The following is a 17,918-nucleotide window of genomic DNA, read 5'->3' as shown; positions in this document are numbered from 1 at the left end:
GTGTCTGAGACGGTCCTCTCCTCTCCAAACCATCATCAGAGTGTCTGAGACAGTCCTCTCCTCTCCAAACCATCATCAGAGTGTCTGAGACAGTCCTCTCCTCTCCAAACCATCATCAGAGTGTCTGAGACGGTCCTCTCCTCTCCTAACCATCATCAGAGTGTCTGAGACAGTCCTCTCCTCTCCAAACCATCATCAGAGTGTCTGAGACAGTCCTCTCCTCTCCAAACCATCATCAGAGTGTCTGAGACAGTCCTCTCCTCTCCAAACCATCATCAGAGTGTCTGAGACGGTCCTCTCCTCTCCTAACCATCATCAGAGTGTCTGAGACAGTCCTCTCCTCACCTTAGTTTGCTGTTCATCTGTAGGGCCTTGGCCAGCATCAGAGTGTCTGAGACAGTCCTCTCCTCTCCAAACCATCATCAGAGTGTCTGAGACAGTCCTCTCCTCTCCAAACCATCATCAGAGTGTCTGAGACAGTCCTCTCCTCACCTTAGTTTGCTGTTGATCTGCAGGGCCTTGGCCAGCATCAGAGTGTCTGAGACAGTCCTCTCCTCTCCAAACCATCATCAGAGTGTCTGAGACAGTCCTCTCCTCTCAAAACCATCATCAGAGTGTCTGAGACAGTCCTCTCCTCACCTTAGTTTGCTGTTGATCTGCAGGGCCTTGGCCAGCATCTTAGCCCCCATGTCCCCCATGGCGTTCCCACTGATATCCACCCTGGTCAGACTGGTGTTGCTGCCCAGAGCATTCAGCACAATGGTGAGGTCCGTCTTCAGCTTAGAGTCAGCCAGGGACAGAGACGTCAGGGGCTGCAGGGGGACAAGGGATACTCAATCATTCATTCAATAAATACATTTATTTATATAGCCCTTCGTACATCAGCTGATATCTCAAAGTGCTGTACAGAAACCCAGCCTAAAACCCCAAACAGTAACCTCAGCCTAAACCCTAACCCTTTACAGTAACCTCAGCCTAAACCCTTTACAGTAACCTCAGCCTAAAGCCGAACACTTTCACAGTAACCTCAGCCTAAAGCATAACACTTTCACAGTAGCCACAGCCTAAACCCCAAACAGTAACCCAGCCTAAACCCTAACCATTTTACAGTAACCCAGCCTAAACCCTTTACAGTAACCCAGCCTAAACCCTTTACAGTAACCCAGCCTAAACCCTTTTACAGTAACCTCAGCCTAAACCCTAACCCTTTTACAGTAACCCAGCCTAAACCCTTTACAGTAACCCAGCCTAAACCCTTTACAGTAACCTCAGCCTAAAGCCTAACACTTTCACAGTAGCCACAGCCTAAACCCCAAACAGTAACCCAGCCTAAACCCTAACCCTTTCACAGTAACCCAGCCTAAACCCCAAACAGTAACCCAGCCTAAACCCTAACCCTTTTACAGTAACCCAGCCTAAACCCTTTTACAGTAACCCAGCCTAAACCCTTTACAGTAACCCAGCCTAAACCCTAACCCTTTTACAGTAACCTCAGCCTAAACCCTTTACAGTAACCCAGCCTAAACCCTAACCCTTTCACAGTAACCCAGCCTAAACCCCAAACAGTAACCCAGCCTAAACCCTAACCCTTTTACAGTAACCCAGCCTAAACCCTTTTACAGTAACCCAGCCTAAACCCTTTACAGTAACCCAGCCTAAACCCTTTGCAGTAACCTCAGCCTAAACCCTTTACAGTAACCCAGCCTAAACCCTAACCCTTTTACAGTAACCCAGCCTAAACCCTTTACAGTAACCCAGCCTAAACCCTTTACAGTAACCTCAGCCTAAACCCTTTTACAGTAACCCCAGCCTAAACCCTTTTACAGTAATCTCAGCCTAAACCATTTTACAGTAACCTCAGCCTAAACCCTAACCCTTTACAGTAACCCAGCCTAACCCTAACCCTTTTACAGTAACCTCAGTCTAAACCCTTTACAGTAACCTCAGCCTAAACCCTAAGAGCAAGCAGAAACAAAAGCACAGTGGCCAGGACAAACTAGAGAGGAACCAGTCTCAGAGGGGAGGCCAAAGAAGACTCCGTCTCCACAATGCTAATCTATGCTCCCATGTGAAGAAAACAACTGTGGAAGTTATTCCTCTTGTTAGACTCGTTCTCTTTGATAGGCATCTTGACTTTGAGCTTAGAAACAGGAAAACATAAGAAAATATACATCACTTCAAAAAGCAACTACATTTACTGGCCTGAATTTCATACCTTTTCACAGCTTGGCAGCTCAAGTCTTCATCACTATAACTTTGATCTCATTAAACTAAGTCCACAGACACAGCACCTCTCAGCAGGGAGATCAATTAACATAGGATCATTTTTTGCCTGACATTTCACATTTCTGGGGGGGATTTTCCTGGACATAATAAATGAAATGGGTGCCTCAGATATCCAAATGCAAAGCCTACAACTGTGATGAAATGCAGACAGACTTAGAGGCACAGCGTCGAGGTCAAAGCCAACGTCAAGCCTTTAAAAACATCCCATCTCTGCTCAGCAGGGAGCTGCATGTAGATGGACTAGTTTGAAACCATTTGGTCCGTTTTGACTGACTACAAAAAGACCTTGACCAGAGAGATTATAGCCACAGCTCACACAGCTAACTGAAGAATAGCTTAGTATCCTGCTGGTTTGGTAGAGGGGGAGAGTGAGACAAGGGGAGACGGGGAGGGGGAGACGGGGGAGGGGGAGGTGAGACGAGGGGAGACGGAGGAGGGGGAGAGTGAGACGAGGGGAGACGGGGAGAGTGAGACGAGGGGAGACGGGGGAGGGGGAGAGTGAGACGAGGGGAGACGGGGGAGGGGGAGACGGGGGGAGGGGGAGAGTGAGACGAGGGGAGACGGGGAGAGTGTCTTTCTGTCTGGTTCAGAGTTAAACTACTGACTCTGTTCTGTCTGGTTCAGAGATAAACTACTGACTCTGTTCTGTCTGGTTCAGAGATAAACTACTGACTCTGTCTGGTTCAGAGTTAAACTACTGACTCTGTTCTGTCTGGTTCAGAGATAAACTACTGACTCTGTTCTGTCTGGTTCAGAGTTAAACTACTGACTCTGTTCTGTCTGGTTCAGAGTTAAACTACTGACTTTGTTCTGTCTGGTTCAGAGATAAACTACTGACTCTGTTCTGTCTGGTTCAGAGATAAGCTACTCACTCTGTTCTGTCTGGTTCAGAAATAAACTACTGACTCTGTTTTGTCTGGTTCAGAGATGAACTAATTATTTCATAACATCTTTGGTCTGGTTCAGATCCAGGCATCCAGACTACTGCTGCACTATAATGTACACTCCCCTACATACAGCGTGTATTTGGACAGTGACTCTAAAACATTACATTTGGCTTTATATATCTGTTCTGTCTGGTTCAGAGATAAACTACTGACTCTGTTCTGTCTGGTTCAGAGATAAACTACTGACTCTGTTCTGTCTGGTTCAGAGATGAACTACTGACCCTATTCTGTCTGGTTCAGAGTTAAACTACTGACTCTGTTCTGTCTGGTTCAGAGATAAACTACTGACTCTGTTCTGTCTGGTTCAGAGATAAACTACTGACTCTGTTCTGTCTGGTTCAGAGATAAACTACTGACTCTGTTCTGTCTGGTTCAGAGATGAACTAATTATTTCATAACATCTTTGGTCTGGTTCAGATCCAGGCATCCAGACTACTGCTGCACTATAATGTACACTCCCCTACGTACAGTGTGTATTTGGACAGTGACTCTAAAACATTACATTTGGCTTTATATTCCAGAACTTGGCGATTTGAGATCAAATGTTTTATATGGCGGTAGACAGTACAGAATGTCACATTTTATTTTGGGGTATTTTCATACATATCTGTTTTACCATTTAGAGATGAATGCACATGAATAAGTATTTGGACACCATTTTATTATAGTGTATAACATTTTGGTAAAAGTTTAGTGTTTGGTCCCATATTCTTAGCACACAATGACTACATCAAGCTTGTGACTCTCACACTATGTGGAAGCATTTGTAGTTTGCTTTGGTTGCGCTTCAGATTATTTTCAGAAATTAATGGTAATTTGAGTCACTTTTATTGTAAATAAGAATATAATATGTTTCTGAACACTTATAGATACATCTTTATTGAACCTTTATTTAACCAGGCAAGTCAGTTAAGAACAAATTCTTATTTACAATGACGGCCTACAACGGCCAAACCCGGACGACGCTCGGCCAATTGTGCGCTGCCCAATCACGGCCGGTTGTGATACAGCCAGGATTAGAACCGGGGTGTCTGTAGCACTGAGATGCAGTGCCTTAGACCGCTGCACCAATCGGGAGCCCCATCCAATAGATGTGAATACCTCCACGGTCATGGATAATCATGGTAGCGTCAGGTCTCTCATTCAGAAGAAGGTGTGTGGGAGCAGAGGCATCTTTGAATTAGTTATGTGTAAAATAATATTTAATCAGCGGAGGCTCCTCCTCCGAGGAAGGGGAGGACAATCCTCCTCACTGAATTTCATAAAAATGTAAATAGTGATACGCTAAAAAAGTTATCCTTTTTAGATAAAACTATGCTAAATATAATCACATCACCAAATAATTGATTAAAACACACTGTGTTGCAATGAAGGTCTAGAGTAGCCTCAGCAGCACTCTGTAGGGTAGCACCATGGTGTAGCCGGAGGACAGCTAGCTTCAACCCTCCTCTGGGTACATTGACTTCAAAACAAAACCTAGGAGGCTCATGGTTCTCACCCCCTTCCATAGACTTACACAGCAATTATGACAACTTCCGGAGGATGTTCTCCAACCTATCAGAGCTCTTGCAGCATGAACTGACATGTTGCTCACCCAATCAAAAGATCAGAGAATGAATCTAGTACTGAAAGCCTAAGCTACAGCTAGCTAGCACTGCAGTGCATAACATGATGAATCTAGTACTGAAAGCCTAAGCTACAGCTAGCTAGCACTGCAGTGCATAACATGATGAATCTATTACTGAAAGCATAAGCTACAGCTAGCTAGCACTGCAGTGCATAACATGATTAATCTAGTACTGAAAGCCTAAGCTACAGCTAGCTAGTGCTGCAGTGCATAACTTAATTTCTTCCAAACTTATTTTTTTTCCAGAATTAAGGAGAAGCAAGAGAGAGAGTGAGTGAGAGAGATAGCTCTGTATATTTCGTAGTATATTTTTTTCACTTTCACATACTCAGCTAGCGTATGCAGCTAGCTAGTTTAGCCTACTCAAACACCCAGCTCAAACAGAGAGGGATGCTATGTTAGCTAGCTGGCTATGACTATCCAACAGAGAGGAATGCTATGTTAGCTAGCTGGCTATGACTATCCAGCAGAGAGTGATGCTATGTTAGCTAGCTGGCTATGGTTATCCAACACTGGAACTCTTCCAAGTCAAGGTAAACATTTGGTTTTATTAATTTATTGCTAAACTGCTTGCTGCTGACTGTACACTGTACTGCATGATTGTAGCGGGTATACTAACGCGTTAGTTTGAGTAACAACTATGATGGACAACAATGTATGCTGTGTGTAGTGGCTAGCGGGTCATGATATGAAGGTTTAGCTTGGAAATGTTTTTTTTTTTGTCTGGTCACAGACAGCTGATGTGTTGTGCACTGAAGTCCACAAACGAAGGGAGAAGTTGAGAGGAGAAGAGCAAGTAGATAGATGTAAGAAGGAATTATATATACAACGAGCTGCTTGAATGTGGCTGCTATGAAAGCGAACTGTGTTTGCGTGTGATCAGGGGTGTATTCATTACGTTGAAAAACGTTTCTTAAACGGAAGCAAATACAACAGGGATATAAACATACCTGAATTTGTCCAATAGAAACTCTTGTTTGCAACTGTTGGACTAATGACTACACCCCTAGATCAGCTAGATGCAGGCAAGAGTGTTGAAGGAGGTAATGTGTCACCTTGATTACTCAAATTTCTCTCTACCTGTGTGCACCTACCATTGTAAACTTTAATTCATAGTCTAGGTTGTATCAACAACCTATCGATGTTACATTGAACTGGGCGAATGGAATATGAATGAGAATCATCCAGTATGCTGTAAAAGAAATAAGGCCATGTTAAAATAAATAAATCATCCTCCCTAATCTCAAACGGCACCAACCGTCACTGTAAAACATATTCTTTTTTCCTGTATATTCTTATCCCATAAATCAGGGTTCAGACAGACAGTGGCAAGTCAAATTCAAGGACTTTCAAGTACGTACTTTTTCAATAACTAATATTTATTTTCAAGGACCGCCAGTTCGCAGTTGTAAATGAGAACTTGTTCTCAACTAGCCTACCTGGTTAAATAAAGGTGAAATAAAATGTGTAAAAAATATATATTTGTAATAGTTCATATTATGCCATTGCTTCTAGTTGCCACCAGATGGCAGTATATCGCCACAACCTCATGAGAAAAAAAAACAACATCACTACCTTACAAGTTCTACTCAATAATACTTTGTTTCACTACTTACTTACTACATACACGAGTGGTAAGTCAGGCCTGCTGATGTTGTAATTTGAGTAGTGATGAGCAGAGTTGTAATATGAGTAGTGATGAGCAGAGTTGTAATTTGAATAGTGATGAGCAGAGTTGTAATATGAGTAGTGATGAGCAGAGTTGTAATATGAGTAGCGATGAGCAGAGTTGTAATATGAGTAGCGATGAGCAGAGTTGTAATATGAGTAGTGATGAGCAGAGTTGTAATATGAGTAGCGATGAGCAGAGTTGTAATATGAGTAGCGATGAGCAGAGTTGTAATATGAGTAGCGATGAGCAGAGTTGTAATATGAGTAGCGAGAGTTGTGAGCAGAGTTGTAATATGAGTAGCGATGAGCAGAGTTGTAATATGAGTAGCGATGAGCAGAGTTGTAATATGAGTAGCGATGAGCAGAGTTGTAATATGAGTAGCGATGAGCAGAGTTGTAATATGAGTAGCGATGAGCAGAGTTGTAATATGAGTAGCGATGAGCAGAGTTGTAATATGAGTAGCGATGAGCAGAGTTGTAATATGAGTAGCGATGAGCAGAGTTGTAATATGAGTAGTGATGAGCAGAGTTCTGGGACATGTCTACTGGTGAACACACGTCCCATTCACATTACTACACAATTCCAGCTTAATGACTGTGTTTTTATTGGGCATTTGGGAATCTGTTACTTAATAGCTACAGAAAAGCATCTTGCTTCCGACTGGCAGCTTTAGTGTCGCCGGTCGGGAGAACGGTCACCAGAACGAGGAGCACGGAATATCGCGGGCCCCCCATAAATGAGGCGATTGGCCCCCAAAAAAACTCTGGAGGTTGTTGCAGAGAAATGTGACATAATGTCGACGTGTAAAGTGTTGGTCCCATGTTTCATGAGCTGAAATAAAAGATCCCAGAAATGTTTAATACGCACAAATGTCCATATGTAATAATTTGCCCAGCATTTTAGCTATCGATGTGATGTTTTGGCGGCTCCTAATCAGTCAGTTCTGTCCCTGGCTGAGTGGCAGTGTGTGTGGAATGAGCTCGCCTAGCAACAACAGCACTAAACACATGAGGAAATACAACTTGGTTGTCTGCCTGGAGATGAAGAACAATCCATTTTTATAATATTTTTCATTAAACATATTTGATCCTTATCTGTTCTCCTCTCATTTTAATTCAAGTACTTTTCAAGTACCAACTTGAGAAAATATCAGACTTTCAAGGTCATCCAGTAGGTGAATTTCAGAGTGCTAAATTCAAGTACTTTAAGCACCTCACTCACCTTGTGAGAACCCTGATAAATGGATCAAATTGAGGGGGGCACTTCGTTGTCCCCTTGCAGACCGGCCCGTGTTCCCACACGTGTTGGGGCTGGAAGAGGACAACTCTGAGGAGGTAGACTACACTCAGTAGGGTCTAGGGATGCAACATTTCCACCCTACACTCTTGGAAAAAAAGGGTTCCAAAAGGGTTCTTCGGCTGTCCCCATAGGAGAACCCTTTTTGGTTCCATGTAGAACCCCCTTAGTTCCAGGTAGAACGCTTTTGGGTGCAATGTAGAACCCCTCTGTGGAAAGCGTTCTACCTGGAACCAAAAATAATGTCCTATGGGGACAGCCGAAGAACCCTTTTCGGTTCTAGATAGCACCTTTTTCCCCCCAAGAGTTTACGGGCCCTGGTCAAAAGTAGTGCACTATAAAGGGAATAGGGATTTGGGATGCAACCAAAAAACCAGGACATTTCCTGTCTCTCTATGGTTCTATCTGTGTAGGCACACAGAATACTACGATTATGTAACAGTCATTGAAATGAAACTGGTTGATTTCTACCTCTCTATAAGAAGAAATCAAAGCCGCCTCCCACCAACATGTCATTGTGTGTGTTGTGTTTAGGTGCAGTCGTCTGAACGAGGCCTGTGGGGAAGTACAGACGGTTGTTGCTGAACGCAGAAAGACGGGTAGAAATCACTGTGTTTGTCTTTCCTGTTTTCTCTCGCCTCACTGGAGACATACTGATTCTTTCTGTTTCTCCTCCTCGTACTGTCTGGCACTGGGATCTGTCTGGCACTGGGATCTGTCTGGCACTGGGATCTGTCTGGCACTGGGATCTGTCTGGCAATGGGATCTGTCTGGCACTGGGATCCGTTTCTCCTCCTCATACTGTCTGGCACTGGGATCTGTTTCTCCTCCTCGTACTGTCTGGCACTGGGATCTGTTTCTCCTCCTCATACTGTCTGGCACTGGGATCTGTCTGGCACTGGGATCTGTTTCTCCTCCTCATACTGTCTGGCACTGGGATCTGTTTCTCCTCCTCATACTGTCTGGCACTGGGATCTGTCTGGCACTGGGATCTGTCTGGCACTGGGATCTGTTTCACTGGGACTGGGATCTGTTTCTCCTCCTCGTACTGTCTGGCACTGGGATCTGTTTCCCATCCTCATACTGTCTGGCAGTGGGATCTGTTTCTCCTCCTCATACTGTCTGGCACTGGGATCTGTTTCTCCTCCTCATACTGTCTGGCACTGGGATCTGTCTGGCACTGGGATCTGTCTGGCACTGGGATCTGTTTCTCCTCCTCATACTGTCTGGCACTGGGAGCCAGAGAGGAGATAATATCAGAGAGATATCACACACCCTAAACCATCTCAGCCCAGTCTGCCAAGAAGCCAAGCCAGATGTCTCTATGCGGACCTGTACCCTGACATGTCATGCAGTAATATACATTCAGAGAGGTTACATCCCTCTATCTGCCCTCCACAGCATTCAGAGAGATTACATCCCTCACTCTGCCCTCCATAGCATTCAGAGGTTACATCCCTCACTCTGCCCTCCACAGCATTCAGAGGTTACATCCCTCACTCTGCCCTCCACAGCATTCAGAGAGGTTACATCCCCACTACATCCCTCACTCTGCCCTCCATTCAGAGGTTACATCCCTCATCTGCCCTCCACAGCATTCAGAGGTTACATCCCTCACTCTGCCCTCCACAGCATTCAGAGATTACATCCCTCACTCTGCCCTCCACAGCATTCAGAGGTTACATCCCTCACTCTGCCCTCCACAGCATTCAGAGAGGTTACATCCCTCACTCTGCCCTCCACAGCATTCAGAGAGTTACATCCCTCACTCTGCCCTCCACAGCATTCAGAGAGGTTACATCCCTCACTCTGCCCTCCACAGCATTCAGAGAGGTTACATCCCTCACTCTGCCCTCCACAGCATTCAGAGAGGTTACATCCCCTCACAGCATCTGCCCTCCACAGCATTCAGAGAGGTTACATCCCTCACTCTGCCCTCCACAGCATTCAGAGGTTACATCCCTCACTCTGCCCTCCACAGCATTCAGAGAGGTTACATCCCTCACTCTGTCCTCCACAGCATTCAGAGAGGTTACATCCCTCTATCTGCCCTCCACAGCATTCAGAGAGGTTACATCCCCCACTATGCCCTCCACAGCATTTAGAGAGGTTACATCCCTCACTCTGCCCTCCACAGCATTCAGAGAGGTTACATCCCTCACTCTGCCCTCCACAGCATTCAGAGATTACATCCCTCACTCTGCCCTCCACAGCATTCAGAGGTTACATCCCTCACTCTGCCCTCCACAGCATTCAGAGGTTACATCCCTCACTCTGCCCTCCACAGCATTCAGAGAGTTACATCCCTCACTCTGCCCTCCACAGCATTCAGAGGTTACATCCCTCACTCTGCCCTCCACAGCATTCAGAGAGGTTACATCCCTCACTCTGCCCTCCACAGCATTCAGAGGTTACATCCCTCACTCTGCCCTCCACAGCATTCAGAGAGGTTACATCCCTCACTCTGTCCCTCCACAGCATTCAGAGAGGTTACATCCCTCTATCTGCCCTCCACAGCATTCAGAGAGGTTACATCCCCCACTATGCCCTCCACAGCATTCAGAGAGGTTACATCCCTCACTCTGCCCTCCACAGCATTCAGAGAGGTTACATCCCTCACTCTGCCCTCCACAGCATTCAGAGATTACATCCCTCACTCTGCCCTCCACAGCATTCAGAGGTTACATCCCTCACTCTGCCCTCCACAGCATTCAGAGGTTACATCCCTCACTCTGCCCTCCACAGCATTCAGAGAGGTTACATCCCTCACTCTGCCCTCCACAGCATTCAGAGGTTACATCCCTCACTCTGCCCTCCACAACATTCAGAGAGGTTACATCCCTCACTCTGCCCTCCACAGCATTCAGAGGTTACATCCCTCACTCTGCCCTCCACAGCATTCAGAGAGGTTACATCCCTCACTCTGCCCTCCACAGCATTCAGAGAGGTTACATCCCTCACTCTACCCTCCACAGCATTCAGAGAGATTACATCCCTCACTCTGCCCTCCACAGCATTCAGAGAGGTTACATCCCTCTATCTGCCCTCCACAGCATTCAGAGGTTACATCCCTCACTCTGCCCTCCACAGCATTCAGAGAGGTTACATCCTCACTCTGCCCTCCACAGCATTCAGAGAGGTTACATCCCTCACTCTGCCCTCCACAGCATTCAGAGGTTACATCCCTCACTCTGCCCTCCACAGCATTCAGAGAGGTTACATCCCTCACTCTACCCTCCACAGCATTCAGAGAGATTACATCCCTCACTCTGCCCTCCACAGTATTCAGAGAGGTTACATCCCTCTATCTGCCCTCAACAGCATTCAGAGGTTACATCCCTCCTCTGCCCTCACAGCATTCAGAGAGGTTACATCCCTCACTCTGCCCTCCACAACATTCAGAGAGGTTACATCCCTCACTCTGCCCTCCACAGCATTCAGAGAGGTTACATCCCTCACTCTGCCCTCCACAGCATTCAGAGAGGTTACATCCCTCACTCTGCCCTCCACAGCATTCAGAGAGGTTACATCCCTCACTCTGCCCTCCACAGCATTCAGAGGTTACATCCCTCACTCTGCCCTCCACAGCATTCAGAGAGGTTACATCCCTCACTCTGTCCTCCACAGCATTCAGAGAGGTTACATCCCTCTATCTGCCCTCCACAGCATTCAGAGAGGTTACATCCCCCACTATGCCCTCCACAGCATTTAGAGAGGTTACATCCCCAGACACTCTGCCCTCCACAGCATTCAGAGAGATAACATCCCTCACTCTGCCCTCCACAGCATTCAGAGATTACATCCCTCACTCTGCCCTCCAGAGCATTCAGAGGTTACATCCCTCACTCTGCCCTCCACAGCATTCAGAGGTTACATCCCTCACTCTGCCCTCCACAGCATTCAGAGAGGTTACATCCCTCACTCTGCCCTCCACAGCATTCAGAGGTTACATCCCTCACTCTGCCCTCCACAACATTCAGAGAGGTTACATCCCTCACTCTGCCCTCCACAGCATTCAGAGGTTACATCCCTCACTCTGCCCTCCACAGCATTCAGAGATGTTACATCCCTCACTCTGTCCTCCACAGCATTCAGAGAGGTTACATCCCTCTATCTGCCCTCCACAGCATTCAGAGAGGTTACATCCCCCACTATGCCCTCCACAGCATTTAGAGAGGTTACATCCCCACTCTGCCCTCCACAGCATTCAGAGAGGTTACATCCCTCACTCTGCCCTCCACAGCATTCAGAGATTACATCCCTCACTCTGCCCTCCACAGCATTCAGAGGTTACATCCCTCACTCTGCCCTCCACAGCATTCAGAGGTTACATCCCTCACTCTGCCCTCCACAGCATTCAGAGAGGTTACATCCCTTACTCTACCCTCCACAGCATTCAGAGAGATTACATCCCTCACTCTACCCTCCACAGCATTCAGAGAGATTACATCCCTCACTCTGCCCTCCACAGCATTCAGAGAGGTTACATCCCTCTATCTGCCCTCCACAGCATTCAGAGGTTACATCCCTCACTCTGCCCTCCACAGCATTCAGAGAGGTTACATCCCTCACTCTGCCCTCCACAGCATTCAGAGAGGTTACATCCTCACTCTGCCCTCCACAGCATTCAGAGGTTACATCCCTCACTATGCCCTCCACAGCATTCAGAGAGATTACATCCCTCACTCTGCCCTCCACAACATTCAGAGAGGTTACATCCCTCACTCTGCCCTCCACAGCATTCAGAGAGGTTACATCCCTCACTCTGCCCACCACAGCATTCAGAGAGGTTACATCCCTCACTCTGCCCTCCACAGCATTCAGAGAGGTTACATCCTCACTCTGCCCTCCACAGCATTCAGAGGTTACATCCCTCACTCTGCCCTCCACAGCATTCAGAGGGTTACATCCCTCACTCTGTCCTCCACAGCATTCAGAGAGGTTACATCCCTCTATCTGCCCTCCACAGCATTCAGAGAGGTTACATCCCCCACTATGCCCTCCACAGCATTTAGAGAGGTTACATCCCTCACTCTGCCTCCACAGCATTCAGAGAGGTTACATCCCTCACTCTGCCCTCCACAGCATTCAGAGATTACATCCCTCACTGCCCTCCACAGCATTCAGAGGTTACATCCCTCACTATGCCCTCCACAGCATTCAGAGGTTACATCCCTCACTCTGCCCTCCACAGCATTCAGAGAGGTTACATCCCTCACTCTGCCCTCCACAGCATTCAGAGGTTACATCCCTCACTCTGCCCTCCACAACATTCAGAGAGGTTACATCCCTCACTCTGCCCTCCACAGCATTCAGAGGTTACATCCCTCACTCTGCCCTCCACAGCATTCAGAGAGGTTACATCCTCACTCTGTCCTCCACAGCATTCAGAGAGGTTACATCCCTCTATCTGCCCTCCACAGCATTCAGAGAGGTTACATCCCTTACTCTACCCTCCACAGCATTCAGAGAGATTACATCCCTCACTCTACCCTCCACAGCATTCAGAGAGATTACATCCCTCACTCTGCCCTCCACAGCATTCAGAGAGGTTACATCCCTCTATCTGCCCTCCACAGCATTCAGAGGTTACATCCCTCACTGCCCTCCACAGCATTCAGAGAGGTTACATCCCTCACTCTGCCCTCCACAGCATTCAGAGAGGTTACATCCCTCACTCTGCCCTCCACAGCATTCAGAGGTTACATCCCTCACTATGCCCTCCACAGCATTCAGAGAGATTACATCCCTCACTCTGCCCTCCACAACATTCAGAGAGGTTACATCCCTCACTCTGCCCTCCACAGCATTCAGAGAGGTTACATCCCTCACTCTGCCCTCCACAGCATTCAGAGAGGTTACATCCCTCACTCTGCCCTCCACAGCATTCAGAGAGGTTACATCCCTCACTCTGCCCTCCACAGCATTCAGAGGTTACATCCCTCACTCTGCCCTCCACAGCATTCAGAGAGGTTACATCCCTCACTCTGTCCTCCACAGCATTCAGAGAGGTTACATCCCTCTATCTGCCCCCCACAGCATTCAGAGAGGTTACATCCCCACTATGCCCTCCACAGCATTTAGAGAGGTTACATCCCTCACTCTGCCCTCCACAGCATTCAGAGAGGTTACATCCCTCACTCTGCCCTCCACAGCATTCAGAGATTACATCCCTCACTCTGCCCTCCACAGCATTCAGAGGTTACATCCCTCACTATGCCCTCCACAGCATTCAGAGGTTACATCCCTCACTCTGCCCTCCACAGCATTCAGAGAGGTTACATCCCTCACTCTGCCCTCCACAGCATTCAGAGGTTACATCCCTCACTCTGCCCTCCACAACATTCAGAGAGGTTACATCCCTCACTCTGCCCTCCACAGCATTCAGAGGTTACATCCCTCACTCTGCCCTCCACAGCATTCAGAGAGGTTACATCCCTCACTCTGTCCTCCACAGCATTCAGAGAGGTTACATCCCTCTATCTGCCCTCCACAGCATTCAGAGAGGTTACATCCCCCACTATGCCCTCCACAGCATTTAGAGAGGTTACATCCCTCACTCTGCCCTCCACAGCATTCAGAGAGGTTACATCCCTCACTCTGCCCTCCACAGCATTCAGAGATTACATCCCTCACTCTGCCCTCCACAGCATTCAGAGGTTACATCCCTCACTCTGCCCTCCACAGCATTCAGAGGTTACATCCCTCACTCTGCCCTCCACAGCATTCAGAGAGGTTACATCCCTCACTCTGCCCTCCACAGCATTCAGAGGTTACATCCCTCACTCTGCCCTCCACAACATTCAGAGAGGTTACATCCCTCACTCTGCCCTCCACAGCATTCAGAGGTTACATCCCTCACTCTGCCCTCCACAGCATTCAGAGAGGTTACATCCCTTACTCTACCCTCCACAGCATTCAGAGAGATTACATCCCTCACTCTACCCTCCACAGCATTCAGAGAGATTACATCCCTCACTCTACCCTCCACAGCATTCAGAGAGGTTACATCCCTCTATCTGCCCTCCACAGCATTCAGAGGTTACATCCCTCACTCTGCCCTCCACAGCATTCAGAGAGGTTACATCACTCACTCTGCCCTCCACAGCATTCAGAGAGGTTACATCCCTCACTCTGCCCTCCACAGCATTCAGAGGTTACATCCCTCACTCTGCCCTCCACAGCATTCAGAGAGGTTACATCCCTCACTCTACCCTCCACAGCATTCAGAGAGATTACATCCCTCACTCTGCCCTCCACAGTATTCAGAGAGGTTACATCCCTCTATCTGCCCTCAACAGCATTCAGAGGTTACATCCCTCACTCTGCCCTCAACAGCATTCAGAGAGGTTACATCCCTCACTCTGCCCTCCACAACATTCAGAGAGGTTACATCCCTCACTCTGCCCTCCACAGCATTCAGAGAGGTTACATCCCTCACTCTGCCCTCCACAGCATTCAGAGAGGTTACATCCCTCACTCTGCCCTCCACAGCATTCAGAGAGATAACATCCCTCACTCTGCCCTCCACAGCATTCAGAGATTACATCCCCACTCTGCCCTCCAGAGCATTCAGAGGTTACATCCCTCACTCTGCCCTCCACAGCATTCAGAGGTTACATCCCTCACTCTGCCCTCCACAGCATTCAGAGAGGTTACATCCCTCACTCTGCCCTCCACAGCATTCAGAGGTTACATCCCTCACTCTGCCCTCCACAACATTCAGAGAGGTTACATCCCTCACTCTGCCCTCCACAGCATTCAGAGGTTACATCCCTCACTCTGCCCTCCACAGCATTCAGAGATGTTACATCCCTCACTCTGTCCTCCACAGCATTCAGAGAGGTTACATCCCTCTATCTGCCCTCCACAGCATTCAGAGAGGTTACATCCCCCACTATGCCCTCCACAGCATTTAGAGAGGTTACATCCCTCACTCTGCCCTCCACAGCATTCAGAGAGGTTACATCCCTCACTCTGCCCTCCACAGCATTCAGAGATTACATCCCTCACTCTGCCCTCCACAGCATTCAGAGGTTACATCCCTCACTCTGCCCTCCACAGCATTCAGAGGTTACATCCCTCACTCTGCCCTCCACAGCATTCAGAGAGGTTACATCCCTCACTCTGCCCTCCACAGCATTCAGAGGTTACATCCCTCACTCTGCCCTCCACAACATTCAGAGAGGTTACATCCCTCACTCTGCCCTCCACAGCATTCAGAGGTTACATCCCTCACTCTGCCCTCCACAGCATTCAGAGAGGTTACATCCCTTACTCTACCCTCCACAGCATTCAGAGAGATTACATCCCTCACTCTACCCTCCACAGCATTCAGAGAGATTACATCCCTCACTCTACCCTCCACAGCATTCAGAGAGGTTACATCCCTCTATCTGCCCTCCACAGCATTCAGAGGTTACATCCCTCACTCTGCCCTCCACAGCATTCAGAGAGGTTACATCACTCACTCTGCCCTCCACAGCATTCAGAGAGGTTACATCCCTCACTCTGCCCTCCACAGCATTCAGAGGTTACATCCCTCACTCTGCCCTCCACAGCATTCAGAGAGGTTACATCCCTCACTCTACCCTCCACAGCATTCAGAGAGATTACATCCCTCACTCTGCCCTCCACAGTATTCAGAGAGGTTACATCCCTCTATCTGCCCTCAACAGCATTCAGAGGTTACATCCCTCACTCTGCCCTCAACAGCATTCAGAGAGGTTACATCCCTCACTCTGCCCTCCACAACATTCAGAGAGGTTACATCCCCACTCTGCCCTCCACAGCATTCAGAGAGGTTACATCCCTCACTCTGCCCTCCACAGCATTCAGAGAGGTTACATCCCTCACTCTGCCCTCCACAGCATTCAGAGAGATAACATCCCTCACTCTGCCCTCCACAGCATTCAGAGATTACATCCCTCACTCTGCCCTCCAGAGCATTCAGAGGTTACATCCCTCACTCTGCCCTCCACAGCATTCAGAGGTTACATCCCTCACTCTGCCCTCCACAGCATTCAGAGAGGTTACATCCCTCACTCTGCCCTCCACAGCATTCAGAGGTTACATCCCTCACTCTGCCCTCCACAACATTCAGAGAGGTTACATCCCTCACTCTGCCCTCCACAGCATTCAGAGGTTACATCCCTCACTCTGCCCTCCACAGCATTCAGAGATGTTACATCCCTCACTCTGTCCTCCACAGCATTCAGAGAGGTTACATCCCTCTATCTGCCCTCCACAGCATTCAGAGAGGTTACATCCCCCACTATGCCCTCCACAGCATTTAGAGAGGTTACATCCCTCACTCTGCCCTCCACAGCATTCAGAGAGGTTACATCCCTCACTCTGCCCTCCACAGCATTCAGAGATTACATCCCTCACTCTGCCCTCCACAGCATTCAGAGGTTACATCCCTCACTCTGCCCTCCACAGCATTCAGAGGTTACATCCCTCACTCTGCCCTCCACAGCATTCAGAGAGGTTACATCCCTCACTCTGCCCTCCACAGCATTCAGAGGTTACATCCCTCACTCTGCCCTCCACAACATTCAGAGAGGTTACATCCCTCACTCTGCCCTCCACAGCATTCAGAGGTTACATCCCTCACTCTGCCCTCCACAGCATTCAGAGAGGTTACATCCCTTACTCTACCCTCCACAGCATTCAGAGAGATTACATCCCTCACTCTACCCTCCACAGCATTCAGAGAGATTACATCCCTCACTCTGCCCTCCACAGCATTCAGAGAGGTTACATCCCTCTATCTGCCCTCCACAGCATTCAGAGGTTACATCCCTCACTCTGCCCTCCACAGCATTCAGAGAGGTTACATCCCTCACTCTGCCCTCCACAGCATTCAGAGAGGTTACATCCCCACTCTGCCCTCCACAGCATTCAGAGGTTACATCCCTCACTCTGCCCTCCACAGCATTCAGAGAGGTTACATCCCTCACTCTACCCTCCACAGCATTCAGAGAGATTACATCCCTCACGCTGCCCTCCACAGTATTCAGAGAGGTTACATCCCTCTATCTGCCCTCAACAGCATTCAGAGGTTACATCCCTCACTCTGCCCTCCACA

At 48.2% G+C, this 17,918-nt stretch overlaps 1 protein-coding gene across 1 annotated transcript in view; it reads right to left on the bottom strand.

The window, feature by feature from the left end:
* The window catches only part of LOC112241707 (F-actin-uncapping protein LRRC16A), a gene marked incomplete at its 5' end in the record, with an annotated part of 149,015 nt that overhangs the window by 24,875 nt on the left and 106,222 nt on the right, over nt 1–17,918 (bottom strand). Inside the window, 1 exon segment of the mRNA XM_042315244.1 lies at nt 640–812. Within this exon segment, the coding sequence (XP_042171178.1) occupies nt 640–812 (173 nt within the window).

This window comes from Oncorhynchus tshawytscha, unplaced genomic scaffold, assembly GCF_018296145.1.
Source record: "Oncorhynchus tshawytscha isolate Ot180627B unplaced genomic scaffold, Otsh_v2.0 Un_contig_3918_pilon_pilon, whole genome shotgun sequence".
Lineage (NCBI taxonomy): Eukaryota > Metazoa > Chordata > Actinopteri > Salmoniformes > Salmonidae > Oncorhynchus > Oncorhynchus tshawytscha.
Note: the sequence above shows the minus strand (reverse complement) of the source record. Positions and strands in the feature narration are given on the sequence as shown.